This window comes from Dipodomys merriami, unplaced genomic scaffold (genome assembly GCF_024711535.1).
Source record: "Dipodomys merriami isolate MVZ:Mamm:240054 unplaced genomic scaffold, mDipMer1.0.p SCAF_7, whole genome shotgun sequence".
Lineage (NCBI taxonomy): Eukaryota > Metazoa > Chordata > Mammalia > Rodentia > Heteromyidae > Dipodomys > Dipodomys merriami.
In genome coordinates this window covers 67,268,826-67,290,872 of record NW_027206290.1, presented here as the reverse complement: position 1 = coordinate 67,290,872, position 22,047 = coordinate 67,268,826, and the positions used below count along the sequence as shown (strand labels likewise).

At 40.5% G+C, this 22,047-nt stretch overlaps 1 protein-coding gene and 1 pseudogene across 2 annotated transcripts in view; one reads left to right on the top strand and one right to left on the bottom strand.

Moving 5' to 3' along the window:
• Positions 1–22,047, top strand: part of Ptpra (protein tyrosine phosphatase receptor type A) — a 121,122-nt gene that overhangs the window by 21,759 nt on the left and 77,316 nt on the right. For both annotated transcript variants that reach the window (XM_070006895.1, XM_070006896.1), the window contains exon 2: positions 8,362–8,448. In XM_070006895.1, coding sequence (XP_069862996.1) covers positions 8,416–8,448 — 33 coding nt within the window. In that variant the 5' untranslated portion in view covers positions 8,362–8,415. The remainder of the gene's footprint in view (positions 1–8,361; positions 8,449–22,047) is intronic.
• LOC138817439 (U6 spliceosomal RNA) lies at positions 17,025–17,123 on the bottom strand (annotated as a pseudogene).

Sequence of the window (22,047 nt, the reverse complement as noted above, 5' to 3'; positions counted from 1 at the left end):
ATGTCAAATTTAAATGGGGGCTTGCATAGAACAATTAATGTTTAGCTTTCTCTTAATATTAAAAAAACTTCTGATAGTAGTTTGAGAATTTTATGTTTTTTAATTTTAAGAATATGACATGTTGAATTGTAGATGTACTGAGTTTTATTTAATTTAGCACAGTGAAGACTTAAGTGGCTTGTTAAAACCAGTGCATTAATGAAATGACAATATGAAATTCTTTTTTTTGGGGGGGGGGTCTGGTAGTGGGGCCTGAACTCTGAGCCTGGGCACTGTCCCTCAGCTCTTCAGCTCAAGGCTAGCGCTCTACCACGTGAGCCACAGTGCCACTTTCGGCTTTTTTCTTTTTGCTTATGTGGTGGTGAGGAATCGAACCCAGGGCCTCCTGCATGCAAGGTAAGTGCTCTACCACTGAGCCACCTTCCCAGCCCCAACAATATGAAATTCTTGAGCACCAGTGGCTCACACTTATAATCCTAGCTACTAAGAAGGACAAGATCTGAGGATCATGGTTCATAGCCAACCCTAGTCAGAAAAGTCCATGGGACTCTTACCTCCAGTTAACTAGTGAAAAGCTGGAAGTGAAGGTGTGGCTCAAGTGGTAGAACACCAGCCTTGAACAAAAAAGCCAAGTAAGAGTATAAAGAAAGGGCTGGGAATGTGGCTTAGTGTTAGAGTGCTTGCCTAGCATGCATGAAGCCCTGGGTTCAATTCCTCAGTACAACATAAACAGAAAAGGCCAGCAGTGGCACTATAGCTCAAGTGGTAGAGTGCTAGCCTTGAGCAAAAGAAGCTCAGGGATAGTGCCCTGGCCCTGAGTTCAAGCCCTAGCACTGGTACACAAAAAAGAAAAAGAAAAGATGAAATTATATGGTCTTTAAAATATTTTGTAGATTCTGCTGATGGTCTGCCTAGGGTCAAATTTCATCTGTACTGCATGTCAGGGCCAGTTATTTAACCTCTCTGTGCCATGGTTTCCTCACCTGCAAAATAGAGAATAATCATATCCATTTCATAAGGTTGTGGTGTAGAGTGAGAATGAAATAAGTAAAGTGCTTAACTTAAAGTACTCAGCAAATAGTAACTACTCCATTTATACATAAGAAATAGAAATACCAGTGAAGTTGCAAAAGCTGGAAAAAGGGTTTATACTGTATTCATTTATGAAAAAATCTTTGAAGGAAGGAAAGTATGTTTAACAGTTGAACTCTTTTTAGGCTCATTAACAAGGGTAGTGGGTTGAAGACACTTGTCTACCTCAAATGAAAAATCCATCTTTCCCTATCTCTGTGTAAAGATTCAATATTGGGTTTTTTTTAATTTAGCAAGGTATTTGTCAATTTGGTAAACATTGCTCACTATATGCTAGATATTCAGATCACAAAGGTGACTAAAATACATCTTTCAGATGGGGAGGGGTGTTATACACCAGCACTTGGGAGTCAGAGGCAATAGGATGGTGAGTTTAAGATAAGCCTGGGCTCTATAGTGAGTCTAGAAACAGAATTGGATGAATATGGGAATTTAGAATAAGATAAAAATAGTATTTAAAAATCAGAGAAAAAACCAAGAGCCAATAGCTTACACCTGAAATTCTTGCTACTTAGGAGGCTGAGAGATCTGAGGATTTGGTTCGAAGCCAGCCTGGATAAACTAACCTCCAAAAAAGATGAAAGTGGAACTCTGGCTCCTGTGGTAGAGACTAGCCTTGATAAAAAGATACTTAGAGGGCTAGGAATGCAGCTCAGTGGTAGAGTGCTTGCCTAGCATGCATGAAGCCCTGGGTTCGATTCCTCAGTACCACATAAACAGAAAAAGCCAGAAGTGGTGCTGTGGTTCAAGTAGTAGAGTGCTAGACTTGAGCAAGGACAGTGCCCAGGGAGAAGAGGATTGAGTATTCTGTAACAGTATGGGAAATGATCTAAAAACTACTAGTTTGGGCTATACTCAGATAATGACCAGGTTATAGAATATATCTATATTATTACCCAAATTACATTTTTCTTTTTGTTTAGAGTATATTTAATAGTGTGTGTGTGTGTGTGTGTGTGTGTGTGTGTGTGTGTGTGTGTGTGTGTGTGTGTGTGTGTGTGTGTGTGTGTGTGTGTGTGTGTGTGTGTGTGTGTGTGTGTGTGTGGTATGCGCACACATACACCAGCCAGTCCTGGGGCTTGAACTCAGGGCCTGAGCACTGTCTCTGAGCTGCTTTTGCTCAAGGCTAGTGCTCTTACCTCTCAAGCCCCACCTCCACTTCCAGCTTTTTTGGTGGTTTATTGGAAATAAGAATCTCACAAACTTTTCTGCCCTGGCTATCTTCAAACTATGGTCCTCAGATCTCAGCCTCCTGAACAGTGAGGATTATAATCGTGAACCACTGGTGCCTGGCTTGAATGATTTTTATGAAGAGCTGCATATTCGCTGATTTTTATGAAAAGCTACATATTGGTTGTTGGTATGCTGTTTATTTTCTATCCTTTAGTGTGCCTCATTTTCTGCTTTCCAGGTTCCAGGCATCCTGTTGATGTCAGTTACACTTAGTTGTTATTTAGTGATTTAATTAAATACTAAGAAACGTGAGTGCAAAAATAGTTGCTTTTAAGAAAATTAAGTTGGGCTGGGGAGATGGTGCAGTGGTAGAGCACTTGCCTTGCATGCCTGAGGCCCTGGGTTCGATTCCTCACCACCACATAAGCAAAAAGAAAAAAGCCGAAAGTGGCGCTGTGGCTCAAGTGGTAGAACGCTAGCCTTGAGCTGAAGAGCTGAGGGACAGTGCCCAGGCCCAGAGTTCAGGCCCCACGACCGGACCTCCCCCCCCCCAAAAAAAAAAATTAAGTTGATCTTGAGCAGATCGGAGAAGTCAGATTTCCTCTCACCCAAATTACTGTCTTAGTGTGAGCATAAGCAGTTTTAACAAATTAAAGGAAGCTAAGTGACTGTGGCCTCATACCTGTAATCCTAGCTACTTAGGAAGCTGAGATCTGAGGTTCAGAGCCAGCCTTGGGCAGGAAAGTTTTTGAGACTTTTATCTCTAGTTAAACACCAAACAAGTTACAAGTAGAGCTGTGGCTTAAGTGGTAGAGCACCAGCCTTGAGTATAAAACCTTAGAGATAGTGTTCAGGCCCTGAGTTCAAGCCCCAAGACCAGCAAAAATAAAAGGTTAAGGGAAAAAAATATAAAATTCTTACTTAATAGTCTATACTTGGGGCTAGTACAGTGGTAGAGGCCATGCATATTAGCATTTGTGAGGACTTGGGTCAGTCTCTGGTACCACAAAAACAGAACAAAATATTCTACATTCAATTATCTCACAGAAAGTTCTATATTCAAATGATTTCATTATCTAGGTTTTCTGTTAACTTTAAAGACACTGAAATTTATTATCACATCTTAGTCTACCAGTTTGTGGACAAGTTAACTGCTGTGTCCCACAGTTTTCTGCCTGGGCTGGATTGGAACTGCAGTCCTCAGATCTCAGCCTCCTGAGTAGCTAGGATTAAAGTCATGAGCACTGGAACCTGGCCAAAGAGCCTTTATAGATGTCCTCCAGCATTCTAGGCATTCTGCTGGGCTCTCTGTGTATTAAGACGTAGACATTATTCTCAAGGCTCTTAGTGTTAGTTGATGGATGTCATAAACCATAAACTTTATGCCAAGTATATTGCTAAAGGTAATGACTAACTGGTGGCTGAGGGAAAGGAAGTAATTGGGACAACTGGGATTTCTGGGGTAGACCACAGTTGGCAAACTGTGACCTTCTGCCAGTTTTTGCATAATTCACAAAGAATGATTCTTGACATCTTTAAATGACTGTGAAAAAAAGAGTAATGTTTTGTGACATGGAGATTAAAGTCAAACTTAAATGTTCCTAAATAGTTTTAGTGGAATATTGCTGTGTTATAATTTTACTTATTGTCTGTGGCTGCTTTTGTGCTAAATAGCATAGCTCGGTAATTGTAACAGAGACTGATCTGCAAAGCCATTCGCTCTTACAGAAAATGCTGACTCCTTGGACAGATGGTGATTTTTATCTACTGAGACAAGCAAGTGAGGAGTAACAGATGTAGAAAGCTTATCTGTGAGTGCTGATCATCTGAGTCAGAGGTGCTTTTGAAATAGGCAGGTGTAGCCGGGCGCTGGTGGCTCACGCCTGTAATCCTAGCTACTCAGGAGGCTGAGATCTGAGGATCGCGGTTCAAAGCCAGCCCGGGCAGGAAAGACCGCGAGACTCCTATCTCCAATAAACCACCAGAAAACCGGAAGTGGCGCTGTAGCTCAAGTGGTAGAGCGCTTGCCTTGAGCTGAAGAGCTGAAGGACAGCGCCCAGGCCCAGAGTTCAAGCCCCACGACCGACCAAAAAAAAAAAAAGAAATAGGCAGGTGTAGAAGGCAAAAGCCAATGTAGGTCTGGGATTCTGAAGAGGGTTTAAGGCTGGAATTTGGGAAGAAAGGATGAAATCAAAATCCCACATGGAGGAGTGTAACTTGGGCACCAGAATTTTTTTAAAGCTCCCTGGCCAGTTCCAATTTACAGTCAGCTTTGAGAGAACCACTGATATGGAGTGAGAAGATTGAAGATAGAACTCTGAGGAACATCAGCATTTAAGGGACAGTTCTAGATACTCTTACCAAGTGGAGGAAATACTGGTAGCGAGATGATGGAAATTGCAAGTACTTAAACCCCCAGCTGGTCTCTTTGGAGGGTCTTTTTTTGGGGTGACTGCTGACTCTTACCAATCAAGAACAGTTCTTTTTTTTGGGGGGGGGTCCAGTAGTGGGGCCTGAACTCTGGGCCTGGGCGCTGTCCCTCAGCTCTTCAGCTCAAAGGCTAGCGCTCTACCACTTGAGCCACAGCGCCATTTCCGGCTTTTTTCTTTTTGCTTATGTGGTGCTGAGGAATTGAACCCAGGGCCTCATGCGTGCAAGGCAAGTACTCTACCACTGAGCCACCTTCCCAGCCCCCTCAAGAACAGTTCTTATAGAAGTCTAGTGACAGCATAGGTCAGAGAACAGTGATTTGAGGTGAAAGTGAAACCTTTAAGTGTGAACTATTGAGATTGTTAGGGAAGGAAAGTGAGGGAACATAATAGCTATGATGAGGAGCCGCTGGGGATATGGTTTGTTCAAGAGAGTTTTGCTAAGAGGACACAGCTTGAGCCTATTTCTATAGTCAGAGAGTTAGCACTCAGAAAGGAAACCTGGAGTGACAGTATGAGATGCCACCATTTAGTTTTCAGAGCTAGATTTTTTTTTTTTATTTCTTGGAATAATCTTAACATTACGGACAGTTTGGAATTAAGTGCTTAATTTATATAACTATATAATTATATATTTGTGTAATGTAAATAAACAAATACATAAAATATAATAAATGGCATAATATGTAAATGTTACATTTAAATATATGCACATATGTAAAGAGAGAGAGAGAGAGAGAGAGAGAGAGAGAGGTTTTTTGGGATTTTTTTTTTGCTGGTCTTAGGTCTTGAACTCTGTGCATGGATGCTGTCCCTGTGCTGCTTTTTTGCTACTACTTGAGCCACAACGCCATTTCTAGATTTTTTCTTTTAATAATTTATTGGAGATAAAAGTCTCATGGACTTTTCTGTCCAGGCTGGCTTTGAACACAGTCCTCAGATCTCAGCCTCCTGAGTAGCTAGGATTACAGGCATGAGCCACCAGCACCTAGCTAAAGTAATATTTTAATGTGTTTTTTTAAATAAGTACTAGAATTGTTAACATTTGGCAGTCTTTTCTCCCTGTTTTTTTAAATCTACATACATAGAATTAATTAGTCAGTTGGGTTCCCTAGGAAGCAGACACTGAGGTGGAATTAGAGGGGAAAGGATTTATGTCTGTGATGAAGAGAAAGGTATGAGGAGCTATCTGACAGAAGTGCACACCTGGCAGTCTCTGTCACCAGAGTGCCTGATAGAGGCAGCCATGAGACCAAAATGGATGGGCCCTTATATCACCAGATTATCCAGTCTTAAGCTGGGGCAGTGCTGAAGAAAGAGTGCACTGTAGTTAAAACTGAGACAGGTTTCCAAGAAGCAAACATCAGGAAACTATCAGGTCATAGGACTTCAATGTATCTTTGTATCTGTCATGACACAAAATTTTGTGTCCTGCCTTTTCTGCTTAACACATGTGGGTTAATTTGCAGTCTTCACACTTTTAAAATGTATACATAGTATTCCAACTAGTGCATAGTTAATGTATTCATTCCCTAAGTTTCCAAATTTTCTATACTATTAAAAAATGATAACAGCAGCCAGGCGCCGGTGGCTCATGCCTGTAATCCTAGCTACTAAGGAGGCTGAGATCTGAGGATCATGGTTCAAAGCCAGGAAAGTCCATGAGATTCTTATCTCCAATAAACCACTCAGAAAACAAGAAGTAAAATTGTGGCTCAAGAGGTAGAGCACTAGCCTGGAGCTGAAGAGCTCAGGGACAGCACCCAGGCCCAGAGTTCAAGCCTGACCATCCTCCCCCCCCCCCAAAAAAAAAAGTGATAACAGCTTTATATAAAGCTTTTAACAAGATTATTTAGGATTATTTTATTCAAATAGATTCTCAAAAGCAAAATAGATTGAAGAGAATGAGCGTTCTTAAGACCTTCATGTTAAAAGGGGTTAAGGGACTGTTATTTATAGTGTCACCCCAAAGAATGAGCCAGTGACATAATGGTCCTCAGTAACCTTGGATCTTATTTTCTCAGTCTAGCTAATTTGTAGCTGAAAACGATGTCTCCTTTTCTGAAGTGTGATCTCAGAGGGGTCTTTTTTTTTTTTTTTTTTTGGCCAGTCCTAGGGCTTGAACATGGGGCCTGGACACTGTTCCTAGAGCTTCTTTTGCTCAGGCTAGCACTCTACCACTTGAGCCACATCGCCACTTCTGGCTTTTTCTGTTTATATGGTACTGAGGAATCAAACCCAGGGCTTCATACATGCTAGGCAAGCACTCTACCACTAAACCACATTCCCAGCTCTTCATAGGGTCTTTAGCAAAGTAAATTGAGGATATGTTAATTCAGTCCTCTGTCCAAAGGGTAGGAAGATGATGGTAACAATGAGCACTCCAGGATTAGAGTGATTAGGTCTAAATGTTTTCTTTGCTGTTTGGCATTTTGTGACCTCAAGAATGAGTTGGAACATTAGCCTTTTTGTCTGCATACTGGGGATCAGTTTCTCTCTTATAGGGCTGTTTTGACAATGAAATGAGGTAAAACATGTAAAAACTTGAAGTATAAGGTATGGCCCATTGCAAAAGCTTAAGGTTTTTTTTAAAATTCTTTTGGTCAGTTGTGGGGCTTGAACCTGGGGACTCTCTCTGAGCTCTTTTGCTCAAAGCTAGTGCTGTACCATTTTGAGCCACAGCTCCACTTGTGGTTTTCTGGTGGTTAATTGGAGATAAGAGTCTCATGGACTTTTCCTACCTGTGCTGGCTTTGAACCCATATCTTTAGATCTCAGCCTCCTGAGTAGCTAGCGTTACAGGAGTAAGCCACCAGCACTCAGCTTTAAATGCTATTTTATGTGCTTTTTAAATTGTGTGTGTGTGTGTGTGTGTGTGTGTGTGTGTATGTGTGTGTCTGTTTGCTTGTTTATACATTTGAGACAGTATCTTGCTATGTACCCTAGGCTGACCTTGAACTCACTGTATTACCCAGGCTAGCCACAAATTTTTGATCCTCCTGCCTCAGCCTCTTGAGGGCTGGCTTTACAGACAAGTACTACCATGCCTGGCTAGACATTATTAGAGATTTGATTATTTTAATGTCTAATGAATTAGGAGATAACATTTAATTTAAACTCTAAGGAGAAAAAATGAGGCTTGTAGAAATTTAGTAGATTTGGCTTGGATCTCTTAACTAATAAATTGCAGACCTTGAACCTGGAAGTGGATTTTTTTGCCTGATGCAGGATTTTTCAGTCTTGACAGTATTGACATTTAGAAATTGGATTATATTTTGTTATAGGACTGTCCTGTGACTATTAAGATGTTTAGCTTCTACCCACTAGATGTCAGTAGCACAGCCCTCTTAATTTCAGTTGTGACAATCAAACTGCCACAGGTTCCCTGGGGGGCAGGTATCTAATGATCCTGTAGTGACATAGTCCAGGTTTGGGGACAAGGAAGTAGTACTCTATTCTGCCCTTAATGAGTAGGCCTAATCTCTAGTTGAATCCTTTTCTCATGAGCTATAATCCAAACTGCTTAAGATGGAATTTTGTTCTATACATCCTAGAATTTTAAGCACACCTTTGTGAGATACCTCATAAGGGTATATTACTCTTCCAAACAGCCTTTAGTGTTAAATAAAAATATTTTATATATCTAACTTTTTTCTCTTTGGTTGCAGGTAGCACAACTAAAAAAAACAAGAAAAGAAAAGGTTTTTATGGAATTCAGATGAATGGTGATGGATGATGCAGTTCAAATAACTAAGGTAAGAGAAATAAAATCAGAACTGTACTTTACAAATAAGGGCCAGAGTGTGATTCAAGTGGTAGAATGCTTTTCTAGCAAGTGCTGGGGCCTCCTTAGTAGCTAGGATTACAGGCGTGAGCCACCAGCACCTGGCTAATTTAGAGCACTATTTTACAATACTCACTTAAGTTAGACATTCGGTATCCATAACCCAGGATTTATATTCCTAGATACTTTTGAGGAATGAAAGGAAGTCCACAGAAAGACGCACAGAAATGTATACTGAAACTTTAATTTGAATAGCTGGGAAAAGTTGAGAGTGAAATGTTCAAAGGCAGATTAGTAGTTAAGTAAATTGTAATATATCCATTCAGTGGAATTCCACTTAGCAATAGAAAGAGCAGTATACATATAGGTGAGTCTTATAGATACATTCTTCACTGAGTGAAGGAAGGCAAACACACAAAGGCTGATGTAGTTCAGTTACCAGGTAAAACTAAGGTGGGATGGTAGAAGTCAGGTTGGAGGCTCTCTAGCTGGCTGCAGGCTGTGCTGAAAGGAATAGGAGAGCCTCTGCAAAGACCTGCTGTGTTAATGTTTGCATATGTGTGCAGCTTTTCTTTTTCCCCATCTGATTTATACTCTTAAGCCACTGTAAGTATATAATTCATTAACTTGAAGCAAATTCACATTGTAGAGTCATTACTACCACCCATCTCCAGAACTGATTCCTCCTTCCCCAGCCCCTGGCTGTTGCATTCCACTTTCTGTCTGTGAATTTGACTGCTCTGGGTCCTTCATACAAAAGAAGCAGAATATTTGTCCGTTTGTGTCTGGCTTATTTCATTTAGCATAGTATTTTCAAAAGTCATCTGTGCTGTAGCATATGTCAATACTTTGTTCCTTTTTAAGACTAAACATTCCTCTGTATGTATATACCTCATGTTGTTTATCTGTCCATCACTTATGGACATTTGGGCTGCTTCCACCTTTAGGCAGTTGTGACTAATGCCACTCTGAACATGGGTGTATAAACATCTGTTCAAGTCCCTGCTTTCTGTCCTTTTAGATATATATTTAGAAATTGCATTGCTGGATCATATGGTAATTCTATGATCCAGCAACGTTTTGAGCAGCCACCATGCTTGCTGTTCTTCAAAGTGGCAACACCATTTACATTCCTCCCACCAGTACTGTTTCCCAATGGTCTTCCTAGTTGGAGGTTATCTGCTTGCACCGCTATTTCTTTAGTGAACTTTTTTTTTCTTTGAAAAAATCAGCAATTTTGCCTCTCCCTTGTAAACGTGGTGATTTTACCTTCTGCCCATTATGAAAAATGAGGATTTACTTCTATCCCATTTGATTTTTTTTCATTATTTTTGTTTTACTGTTTTGTTAGTGCATTTTTACCATATACATTGTTCACTTAATCTGAATCACAAATAAGCCTTTCATAGTCTGTCCATTAGTTGTTCTTCAAAACTGAAAATTGCTGAGCACTGATGGCTCACACTTATAAATAATCCTAGCTACTCAAAGCCGGCCTGGGCATGAAAGTCTGTGAGACTCTTTTATCTCTAATCAGCTGCCTAAAAACTGGAAGCAGAGCTGTGGCTCAAAGTGGTAGAGCACTTGCCTTGAACAAAAAAGCTCAGACCAGTGCCTAGTCCCTGAGTTTAAGCCCCAGAACCAACAACAACAACAAAAAAAAGAAAGCCGGGTGCTGGTGGCTCACGCCTGTAATCCTAGCTACTCAGGAGGCTGAGATCTGAGGATCACAGTTCAAAGCCAGTCTGGGCAGGAACTCCGTGAGACTCTTATCTCCAGTAAACCACTAGAAAACCGGAAGTGGCACTGTGGCTCAAGCTGTAGAGTGCTCACCTTGAGCTGAAGAGCACTCAGGGACAGCGCCCAGGCCCAGAGTTCAAGCCCCACAACCAAAGAAAGAAAGAAAGAAAGAAGGCTAGTAAAATTTATAACTAGGTCACTATTGTTCTTTGTCAGACCAACCAGTGTTTTCTGGTTTATACTTCTTTCTCTATAGTAGATTAATGTCATGGACCCTTGGCTCTCTAAAGTAGGAAATGAAAAAAAAATGAATTCTTGGGGTAATTGTCAGTTGCTTCCAATCATACTTTATATTTCTATTATTGACCATAACTTTCTCATAGAATTTTCCTCCCTGGAGTTTCTAATTTTCCTTCTTTCCTGTCCATTTGCCTGTTATAATCTCACTTTCTTACAAGTGCTCAGCCATACATACCACTGTGTTAGTATGTGCATCTGTATGCTGCTTTTCATTTTCCCCATGATTTATCCTCTTGATTTGTCCTATCAAGACTAATCCAAGCCATACATTGTATCCCATGTACTCTAGTTCAAAGCCAATCTGGACTGACTGGTTTGGCCTGGCTGTATTTGATACAATTCATAATAGGTGCCAGAAGGGAAAGGGATTCTTATGTTAGTCTGAATATTCTTGTGTATCACTTATTTCATGAGTAGGATGAGTGTATCCTTGTAAGAAGGCTCCTGGGAGTGAGTTTTGAGTGATGTTGCATTGCAACTTAGTAGAAGACCTAGACCAAATATTGTTATGGAAAAGACAGAATAGAGTCTAGGGTACCCCCCCCCCAAGACCAGAGTCTTCATACACAAGACCCAAGACTAATTGAAGTTCCCTTTCTCCTAACTTGTCCTTTCTATCTTTCTTCCTGTCTTCCTTCCTAAATGATAATGAGTTTGAGCTCAGGGACTCTCAGTGCTAGACAGAAGCTCTACCACTTGAGCCACACACACCCAGCCCTTTTTGCTATTTTTCAGATAGGGTCTCATATTTCTGCCATCCTTGAACCATGATCCTCCTACTTGTGCCTCTTGCATAGCTGGGATTATAGTTGCATACCACTATGTCTGACTTGTTGATTGAGATGGGAATCTCATTAGCTTTTATGCCTGGGCTGACCTTGAATTGTGATCCTCCTCATCTCTGTCTCCCAAGTATCTGGGATTGCAAATCTGAGCCACCCCTGTAGGACTTTTTAATTCTTATGGTTAGTCTAGTTTGGATAACACTGAGTATACGGTAATACAGTCATGAAATGGATTGGTGGTTGTACAAGTGGGAAGAGGAAACCTAGGAAAGGGGGCATTTCAAAGTAGTAGTATATAATTTGGCACTGAGAGACTGAAGACTAGTTGAAGTCTAAAGAACAAATTGAGTTTGAAGGAAAAGTAATCAGTTTCATTAGTTGGAAAATAAGAATGCACATTCAGAAATGAAATAATAGAGGTGATCATTGAAACCCTAAACATGAAACATGACTAAGCCTTTCTGAGGAAAAAAGAGAGAGAGCAGAGCAGAGGAAGCCAACATTGTAGATGCTCCTTTGTCTGCCTCTGAAACAGACTTGAACACTGTTATGGCACCTGGAACATACATATACTTTATTTCTGTACTGCCTTTGCATGCAGCCATGGACTCAGTATAGACAGAAACTGGTCTAGATTGGCTTTTTAAGCCTAACACTGAGCTCAGTGTCTGGCTTCTTATTGAAAGTTTGTGGCTGTTTGAATTTGAGAAGGAACACATGAACTTTACAGTACATCTGCATTTTTCTTCTTGCACACCTAATTAACCCAATTCCTGGCTCTTAATAGAATTCTAATGAAATTTTGATTTACAAATAGTAGAGAAAGAAAAGCTTTGGACCTGAAATGTATTAGTTGTTGTGTCAAAAGAACCAAAAAACTGAGAAACTTTTGAGAGAGGAGGCAACTACAACATGTTATATACAGACCAAGGAAAATGAAAATGAAAAAAATTTGATCAGGATGTTCTTTGTAGATTTGAGAGTAAAGGAATTAAGAACATAATTAAGAGGCTGGGAAGGTCGCTCAGTGGTAGAGTGCTTGCCTTACATGCATGAGGCCCTGAGTTTGATTCCTCAGCACCACATACATAGAAAAAGCCAGAAGTGGCCCTGTGGCTCAGGTGGTAGAGCACTAGCCTTGAGCTGAAGAGCTGATGAGCTGAGGGATAGCATCCAGGCCTAGAGTTCAGGCCCCAGGACTGGCAAAATAATAATAATAATAATAACACAATAAGGACCAATACCATGTATCAAAAAATTAACAGAGAACATTAAGAGAGGGGAGGTGGCCAGCAAGATAAGGAGAGAGACTACAGGGCTTAACATGGAGGTGATTTTTGTTTGTGTTTTTAAAGTCTGTCTGGAACATCTGGGCCTATTTGTGAACAAAAGGGAAAAAGGGCTAGGGAAGCAAAGCTCAAAGGTATGAAAATATATAATTTGGGGTGAGACATCTTGCAAAGGATCTCAGTCATAGTGAGAACCCTTGGAAAGGATGAGAGGGACTCTTGGAAAGGATGAGAGATATTCTTTTTACTCTAGTCTGAACAGAATAGAAGCTCTACAGAGAGCTATCTGCCCAGAGGGAGCTATGGCACTAGAAACTAGCAAAGGGAACCTGACAAAGGATGTTTTCTACAGAACAAAAGTGTGAGAAGTGTGATACTTCTATCCAATATTGGATATCCAGGAAGCAGGATGTTTGGGGAGCATGCGCTCTCGCTCTTTTTCTCTTGCCCTCTCTTTTCTCTTGCCCTCTCGCCCTCTCTCCCTCCCCCCTCCCCCTTCTTGTCCTCTCTCCTCTTCTCCTTCTCTCCATTCCTCCTTCCCTCTCCTTGTCTCCCCTCTCCCTCTGTTCCTCTTCCTTTCCCACCCTCCCTCTTCTCTCCCCCTTCCCAACCTTTCTCTCCTCTCCCTCTCTCCCCTCCTCCTAACTCCCCTCCTTCCCCCTTCTTTTTCTCTCCTCTACCTTCCTTCCCTCTCTCCCTTTCTCTCTCTTTTAGAGACAGGTTCTCACTTATGTAACCCAGGCTAGCTTTGAACAGAATATATTGATAAAAAATTTAAACTAGGAGAAAAGAGAGGTGGGATTAGGTAGGAACTGTGGGGCACAAAGGCAAACCCAGTAGAAAATTCCATAAATTTTATTTCATTTGATGGAGATGTTTAACTTGTCTACCTTAAAACCCATTGAACACAGAAAGTGCCAGAAAAAGTCTGCTTTGTCTTCAACAAAGGGGCAGCATAAAACATTTTGACCATGGCTGTCCTACTCCAGGCAAAGGGAAGAGGGAGTACCCCTGATTCTCCAGGCACTGTGGACAGTCAGACTTCAGCTGTGGGGAATGCTGGCTGAGCTATCTTTCACCCCTACCCAGGAGTCACAAGATGGAGCCAATTACAGGACAAAGTGGGGAGCTTCAGAAATGAGTTCCTTAAGTCTATATATTAGAGCCTCCTTCACAAAAAAGAGAGAAAGGAGGGACAAATAGTTGGAGCACAGGAGATTTACTGTATGATAGATACTATAATGGTGAATATATGTCATACAACTATCACAAAAAAAGCAGTCCCTCATGTAAGCTCTAGCCTTTAATTAATAACAGTGTATCAATACTGACTGGTCAATTGGAAAAAAAATATCCTTTATAAGGAGAGTAGTAGCAGAGGTGTGGGGGAGAGAAGAGCTAGGGAGTAAATGGAAACTACATTCTTATCAATATTTCTGTATACCTAGCACTGCTTTTTAAATAGTATATATTTTAGTGGTTAATAATTTACCATAAAAATACTAATCAAAAGAAAAGTAAGCTCAAGTACCTATATTAATACTAGATAAAGTATTCTTCTAAGCAAGGAAAATGATCAAGGACAAAGAGACTCAATACACACGAATAAAAGGATCAGTTCTGTAAGAAGACATATATATTCAAAAGTATGCATGTAAAGGGTAGCTTTAAAATAAGTAAAGCAAAGCTGATATGATTGAAGGGAATGAAGCAGACCAATAATTACAATTACCAGTTCAACACCTTCTTTTACTAATTAACAATACCACTAAGACAAATACCATGTATTTACACTTACATGTAGAGTATTGAAAAACCTAAAGACATGCTGGATGCCAGTGGATCAAGGCTGTATCTAGCTACTCAATAGGCTGAGACCTGGAGGATGGAGATTCAAGGCCAGCTTAGACAGAAAAGTCTTTTGAGAGTCCATCTTCAAAATGAATAGCAAAAAGATAGGTAGAGGTGTGGTTAAGTGGTAGAGTACCAGCCAACCAAGGCTGAGTTCAACTAATAATTAGTGGGAAGAATAAAGTCAACAGTGCTTACTCCCATCTTATGTTCTGAACTATAAATTCTTTTGGCAGTTTAACTTACGAACTTAGTTTTTAAGTATATATTCTTTTTTCCTCTGAGATTTTTTTTTTTTTTTTGCCAGTCCTGGGGCTTGAACTCGGGCCCTGGGCACTGTTTCAAGCTTCTTTTTGCTCAAAGGCTAGCACTCTATCACTTGAGCCACAGTGTCACTTCCAGCTTTTTCTGTTTATGTCGTACTGAGGAATCAAACCCAGGACTTCATGCATGCTAGGCAAGTATTCTACCACTAAGCCACATTCCCAGCCCTCCTCTGAGATTTTTTTTTCCCCCTCACAAACCAAGTTTTCGTCTTCAGTTCTCTGACTCATTGAATGACATCTTCTAGGTAAACCAGAAACCTATGAGGAGTAGCATTTAACACCTTCCTTCTCACCCTAAAGGCAAATTCTGTCCAGCATCATGCAGTTTGCCTCTTAAAATACCTCCATTCTGGCATTTCCACCTGTAATCTAATCTTCTAATGAAATTGTCTACATCTTCTACTCTGGACTTTCAACCCAGTAGAGTGTTCATTCCAAAATACAGGACAGGCAAGTCACCTTTGTGCTTCCATTCTTCAAAGTCAACTTAACATTTGAAGAACAAGAAAAAAATCACAGCCCTACACTCATGATCCTGCCCTGTATACATCTCCAGTTGTCTCCTGGCACCATGCTCCTCCTCAGTCTTTGTGCCCTGGACACAATGACTTCTTTCAGTAGCTTCCATCCACTCTCTAACCCAGTCCAGAATGGAGTTCTGTATCCTCCCTGTCTCCCTAACTCCCATTCATTCTTTACTACGTCTTAGCCCAGGAGTCAGTGGCTTGGGAGTCTTTGTCTGGCTCCCTTTCTTCTATATAGGCTCTCAAAAGTCTTTTAATTTTCTTTTCTACCACTTTTCACATTTTGAGAAGTGGTCAGTGTCACTGAACTATGTGTTTCATGAAGGAAGGTGTTTAGATTTATTATTTCATGTATTAGGAACAAGACCCAACTACACAGTACATGCTTAGTAAATCTCCCCTCCCCAGTGAATACATTTTTAACCCCTCCCCAAATGAAGTTTTTTTTGTTTGGTTGGTTTTTGTTTTTTGTTTTTTGTTTTTTTTTTTTTTGTCAGTTGTGGGGCTTGAACTCTGGGCCTGGGCGCTGTCCTTCAGCTCTTTAGCTCAAGGCAAGTGCTCTACCACTTGAGCCACAGCACCACTTCCGGCTTTTTCTGTTTATGTGGTGCTGAGGAATCGAACCCAGGGCCTCAGGCATGCAAGGCAAGCGCTCTACCACTGAGCCACCTTCCCAGCCCCAAAAGTACATTTTTTTTTTTGGGGGGGGGGGCTCTGGGGCTTGAATTCAAGGCCTGGGCACTGTCCTGAGTTTTATTTTGCTCAAGACTACAACTCTGCCACTTGAGCCACAGTGCCACTTCTGGCTTTTCTGTTTATGTGGTGCTAAGGAATCAAACCCAGGGCTTCATGCATGCAAGGCAAACACTTTACCACTAGCACCCTTTCTTGCCTTTTGGATTGAGTGACTTTTAAAAAAAAAATTAAGATTATTCTTAAGTAGGTGTACAAAGGAGTTTTTATTTCAAGTATCAATTTATAAGGACAATGCATATTGATCAGTGTTACTCGTTACATCATTCTTCTCCATCTCTCTCAACTCTACCTATCCCCTTAAGTAACTTAGTTCTATTTTCACATAATACTCATATACATTGAATATGTTGACTGTATTCCCCCACCCTTTCTCTCTTCATTTATCTACCTAGCTCTCTCCTTGACCTTACCTCTCCCTGATACCCCAACTTCTATTTTGGTTTTTTTGTTGGTTGGTTGGTTGGTTGATTGGTTGGTTGGTTGTGGGGCTTGAACTCTGGGCCTGGGCCTCAGCTCTTCAGCTCAAGGCTAGCACTCTACCACTTGAGCCACAGCACCACTTCCAGTTTTCTGGTGGTTTGTTGGAGATAAGAGTCTCACTGACTTTCCTGCCTGGGCTAGTTTTGAACTGTGATCCTCAGATCTCAGCCTCCTAAGTAGGATTACAGGCATGAGCCACCAGCGCCCAGCTTCCAAGTTCCATTTTGTTAGACTATAAATTTAGTTGTTCAAAGAGGTTACACCATTGGAATTCTCCCCTGTATGTACCCATACTTTCCTTAACATATTTGTGTATGTATGCAGATGCTTCTTTATATGTTTACATATATCTTGATAAATTAGATCTAGCTTTTTTTTTCCCAGAGCGGAGGAGGGCAGAACTCAGGGCTTTGCCAGGCACTTGCCAGGCAAGTGCTCTTCCACTGAGCTAAATCCCCAATTCTGTAAACTAGATTTAACTTCACATATGGGCGAAAAAAATATGGAATGCTTCACAAGTTTGTGTGTCATTCCTACAAGAGACCATGCTAATCTCCTTATTTTTCTAATGTTAATACATGTGCTACCAAAGCACATGATTGGGCAAAATCATGTAACACAGAGCCTGTGTTATAATGAAGTGTTCAATTTCTCATGTAATTTATTGAATATTTAGTGAAAGTGAATGCAGGGGTTGCACGGCTATGTTTTCTCTACATTATAAAACTGAAAAACTCCTAAGTCAAGCAAAGCCAAGTCAGGAACTGTCTGTAAATACTTACAGGTTTAAGGAATTGACTTGTAGAGATCTGGACACTCAGAAAGGAGTGGTGGTTTGAATCCGAAGGACTGTTGGAGAATTTCCTCTCTTGAGGAGGAGGTCAACTCTTTCTTCTGTTCAGACATTGAGCAGATTGGAAAGGTAGTCTATTTGACTCAAAGTTCACCAATTTAAAAGGTAAATATTGAGAGAGTGAGGGAAAGGATGACATTGTTCAAAGAGAAGTGTACTCTTTACCTGATTTATATAACTGTAACCCCTCTGTACATCACCTTTATAATAACAATTTTAGTTTTTTAAATAAATTTAAAGAAAAAAAGATAAATACTAAGTTAGGCACTATAATCCTAGCTACAGAGGCTGAGATCTGAGGATTTTGGTTCAGATCCAGCCTGGGCAGAAAAGTCTTATGAAATTCTGATCTCTCCAATTAACTACCAAAAGTCAAAAGAAGAGCCTTGGCTCAAAGTGGTAGAGGGCAAGCCTTGAGCACAAAAGCTCAAGGACAGTACCCAGGCCTTGAGTTCAAGAGACTAGGACTGCCAAGAAAAACAAAAAAATATCACGAATTCCTACCCCTGTTGTCTTGTCACTAATAGACTTCTCTTTAAGCCATACTTAATCTCTATATAGTTTTTTTTTGTTTGTTTGTTTTTTGTCAGTCGTGGGGCTTGAACTCTGGGCCTGGGCGTTGTCCCTCAGCTCTTCAACTCATGGCGAGCGCTCTACCACTTGAGCTACAGCACCACTTACATACTTAATCTCTAAAGACAATAGCAAGGTCAGATTTCTGACTAACATGATAGGACTATCCTGCATACAATTAAAAACATCTTTTTCCAGAAGATACAAAATTTATGGGTGGTATTGATCTCTTTGATATATGGCAACTTAAATACACAATTTGCTGTTAGTGTAATTGTTTTTCCTTGAAGAAAATGTTTACCATTTTTCTGTTACTACATGACAAAACATCCCCATAATTAGTTGTTTAATCCATTTGATCAGTGGTAGTGGTCTCTGCCTGTAATCCTAGCTACACAGGAGAGCAAGGCAGGAGAATCGTAATTTAGCGGCCAACTGGGAAAAGTTAGTGAAACCCTATTTCAGAAACAAAATGGCTAGGAGTTGTGGCATGGCTCAAGTCGTAATTTAGCGGCCAACTGGGAAAAGTTAGTGAAACCCTATTTCAGAAACAAAATGGCTAGGAGTTGTGGCATGGCTCAAGTCTTAGAGTACTTGCCTAGCTCTGTCCCCAGTATCCAATCTAATTAGCTTACAATTCTGTGAATCAGCAATCTCTTCTAGTTATCTGTTTAGTTCATCTGCTGTCTGGACTGGAGTCATTCATGGCAGCTGTAGGCAGCTAGTGGTTTGTCTGCAGCTGAGACTGTCTTAAGCACATGTCTGGCAGTTAGTGTTGGCTGTTCTTTAGGCCTCTCTCTCCATGTAAGAAGGTGTGCCAAGGCTTTTCACACTGACAGCAGTGTTTCCAGAAAGCAGAATGACAGCTGCAAGGTTTCAAGAGATGTCAGCTTGGAGATCATACCATCATTTCTGCTGCATTTTATTGAAGCAAGTCACAGGGTCATTTCAGCTGAAAGGGATGGGGAAATAAACTTGACCACTTTATAGGAAGAATGGCAAGGTCTCACTGTAAAAAGTATGTGTATAGGAATACGAGTTTTTATAGTCATCTTCACAAATAGTCTCATCACTGTGTGTGTTTTTTTTTCTTTTTTTTAATTTAATTTTATTTGTGAACATACTGTACAGAGGGGTTACAATTACATGGGCAGGATAATGCGTACATTTCTTACCAAGCATTGCACCCTCCTCCTTTGGTTTACCCTTCACATCCCTTCCCAGCCTCCCCCCTCCCCCCCAATCCCAATCCTTCTCCTTCCCCCCCTTCCCCCCCCTTCCCCCGTGGTTTTGTTTTTTCCTTCTGACTACCTTTAATTTTTTTTTTTTTTATGAAGGGGTTCAGAAGTCTTACTATGGTATATCTGGAAACAGATTGCCTTTTTATTTATCTATTTGGAGGTCCTTAGAACTTCTTAAATGTATAGTTTGATGTCTTTTGTCTGTTTTAGAATGTTTTCAGATCTATCTCTAAATATTTCTTCTGTCCCATTTCTCTCTTCCCTTTTATTAGGGATTCAAATTATCTCACAGTATGCCTCTCTGTATTTTTTTTTTTTTTTTTTTTTGCCAGTCCTGGAGCTTGAACTCTCAGCCTGGTTACTGTCCCTAAGCTTCTTTTACTCAAGGCTAGCTAACACTCTACCACTTGAGCCACAGCACCACTTCCAGCTTTTTCTGTGTATGTGGTACTGGGGAATTGAACCCAGAGTTTCATGCATGCTAGGCAAGCACTCTACCACTAAGCCATATTCCCACCCCACTTCTCTTTATCTTTTGCCCTTTCTGCTTCATTCTGAATACTTGCCTTTATCTCCAAGTTCATTTAATTCTTAAGTGCTCTCTCTCTCTCTCTCTCTCTCTCTCTCTCTATATATATATATATATATATATGTATATATGTATATATGTATGTATATATATATATATATATATTTTTTTTTTTTTTTTTTGCTGATTTCTTTGTTTTGTCTGTCATAGGACTTGAATTTGGGGCCTGAGCAGTCCTGAGCTCTTTTGGACAAGTCTAGCACTCTGCCACCTTGAGCCACAGCTCCACTCCTGGTTTTCTAAGGATTAATTGTAGTCACATGGACTTTCCTGCTTGTGTTAGCTTTGAACCACTATCCTCCGAGCTCAACCTTCTGAGTAGCTAGGATTTCAGGTGTAAGCCACCAGCACCCAGCTTTAAGCTATGTTTTATCTGTTCTTAAATATATATATATTGGGACCTTTATGTCAATTATGGTATTGATTTTAAAAGTTGTAAACTTTCCATTCTAATATTTTGTGTGTGTGCCAGTCCTGGGGCTTGAACTCAGGGCCTAAGCACTGTCCCTGAGTGTTCAAGGCTAGCACTTTGCTAGCTATGGAAGTGGAGCTATGGCTCCATTTCCAGCTTTTCAGTGGTTAGAGATAAGAATCTCACAGAGTTTACTGCACACTCTGTCTCCCAGCCATGATCCTGTGATCTCAGTCTCCTGAGTAGGTAGGATTACAGGTGTGAATCACTAGCCCCAGGCTTCCAATGTTTAAAATAAAAACTTTTAGCATGGATTTTAGTAAAACAATGTGGAGAAATAGAGAAGAAAGAAACATTTCCTGCCTCCTATGCAGAAAAGGGAGTTTGAGACTAATCTAGTTTTTTAGTTTTTTTTTTCTTTAATCTATTCACGTAATGCTAGGGGTTGAAACCAAGGCCTCATCTGTATAGGCAAACACTCAGCCACTGAACCCTGTAGAATGTCTGTCTGGCTCTTGTAGGTATGTAATAATTTCTTTTGCTAAAATTCACAATCCTGTGGGATATTACTATTTGCTTTCTACTGATTCCCATGTTGTCTCCCTAAAAAAAACATACTCTGACTTTTAAATTTTGTTTGTAGAGCTGGGTATAATGCTACATACCTATAATCCCAGATTATAGGAGACAGATGCTGAAGGATTTTGAGTTAGAGGTTACATAGCAAGTTCAAGTCTAGGCTAGGCTACATAATGACACCTTTTTACTGAAATAGAACAAAAGAAAAAAATTGTAAAGAGTTTCTGAGACCAAAAGAAAGCAAAACAATTTTTGTAAAGAGTTTCTGAGATTAAGAATCTTCTTTTTTTTTTTTTTTTTGTCGGTCATGGGGCTTGAACTCTGGGCCTGGGCGTTGTCCCTTAGCTCTTCAGCTCAAGGCGAGCGCTCTACCACTTGAGCTACAGCGCCACTTCTGGTTTTCTGGTGGTTTTATTGGAGATAGGAGTCTCACGGTCTCTCCTGCCCGGGCTGGCTTTGAACTGCGATCCTCAGATCTCAGCCTCCTTAGTAGCTAGGATTACAGGCGTGAGCCACCAGCGCCCGGCAAGAATCTTCTTTTATTCTAAATATTATTTATATTTGTTTCTGACTTTGCATAGGAGTCTTGAATCATTTTAATCTAATTTCAAAGACTTAGTTGCTTTTCAGGACCTGTAGTCCTCAGTTCACCCCATTACACCTGTTATATGTGGGACATTTTTCTGGATGCTCTGTAGGTTCTATGATAGGAGCAGACCTGGTCTTTGGTCTGAGTAGAACATAGTCATGATTATAATTGACAGGTAAATATATATTCAGCTAATAAATTCTGTGAAAATTATGAATTGGCTGTTGTGATAGTACTTAGAGAATAAAAACAGTTCTATCATAATTCACAGTGGAGCAGGTTTTGTTTAAACTGAAACCTGACTGATAGAACTAGGAAGAGACATTATCAGTTAGTTGAGAGAGTGAAGACTAGATGGCAGCAGAAAAGTATGTGGAGAGCTAGGTGCAGTGGCTCAAGCCTGAAATCCTAGCTACATGGAAACAGAGATTGAGGAATCATGTTTAATGCCAGCCAGCCTGGGCACAAAAATCCATGACTTCCCCTCAGCCATTGACTGGACAGTGGCAAGCATGTATCATCCCAAGCTGCAGGAGAAGAACAATGGATGGGTATCTATTATCACAGTGACACAAGGAAACATAAATAGGATCAAAATCCAGACTGTGCTGGGCTCATGTCTATAATCCTAGCTACTCAGGAGACTGAGATCTAAGGATCTTGGTTCACAGCCAGCCTGGGCA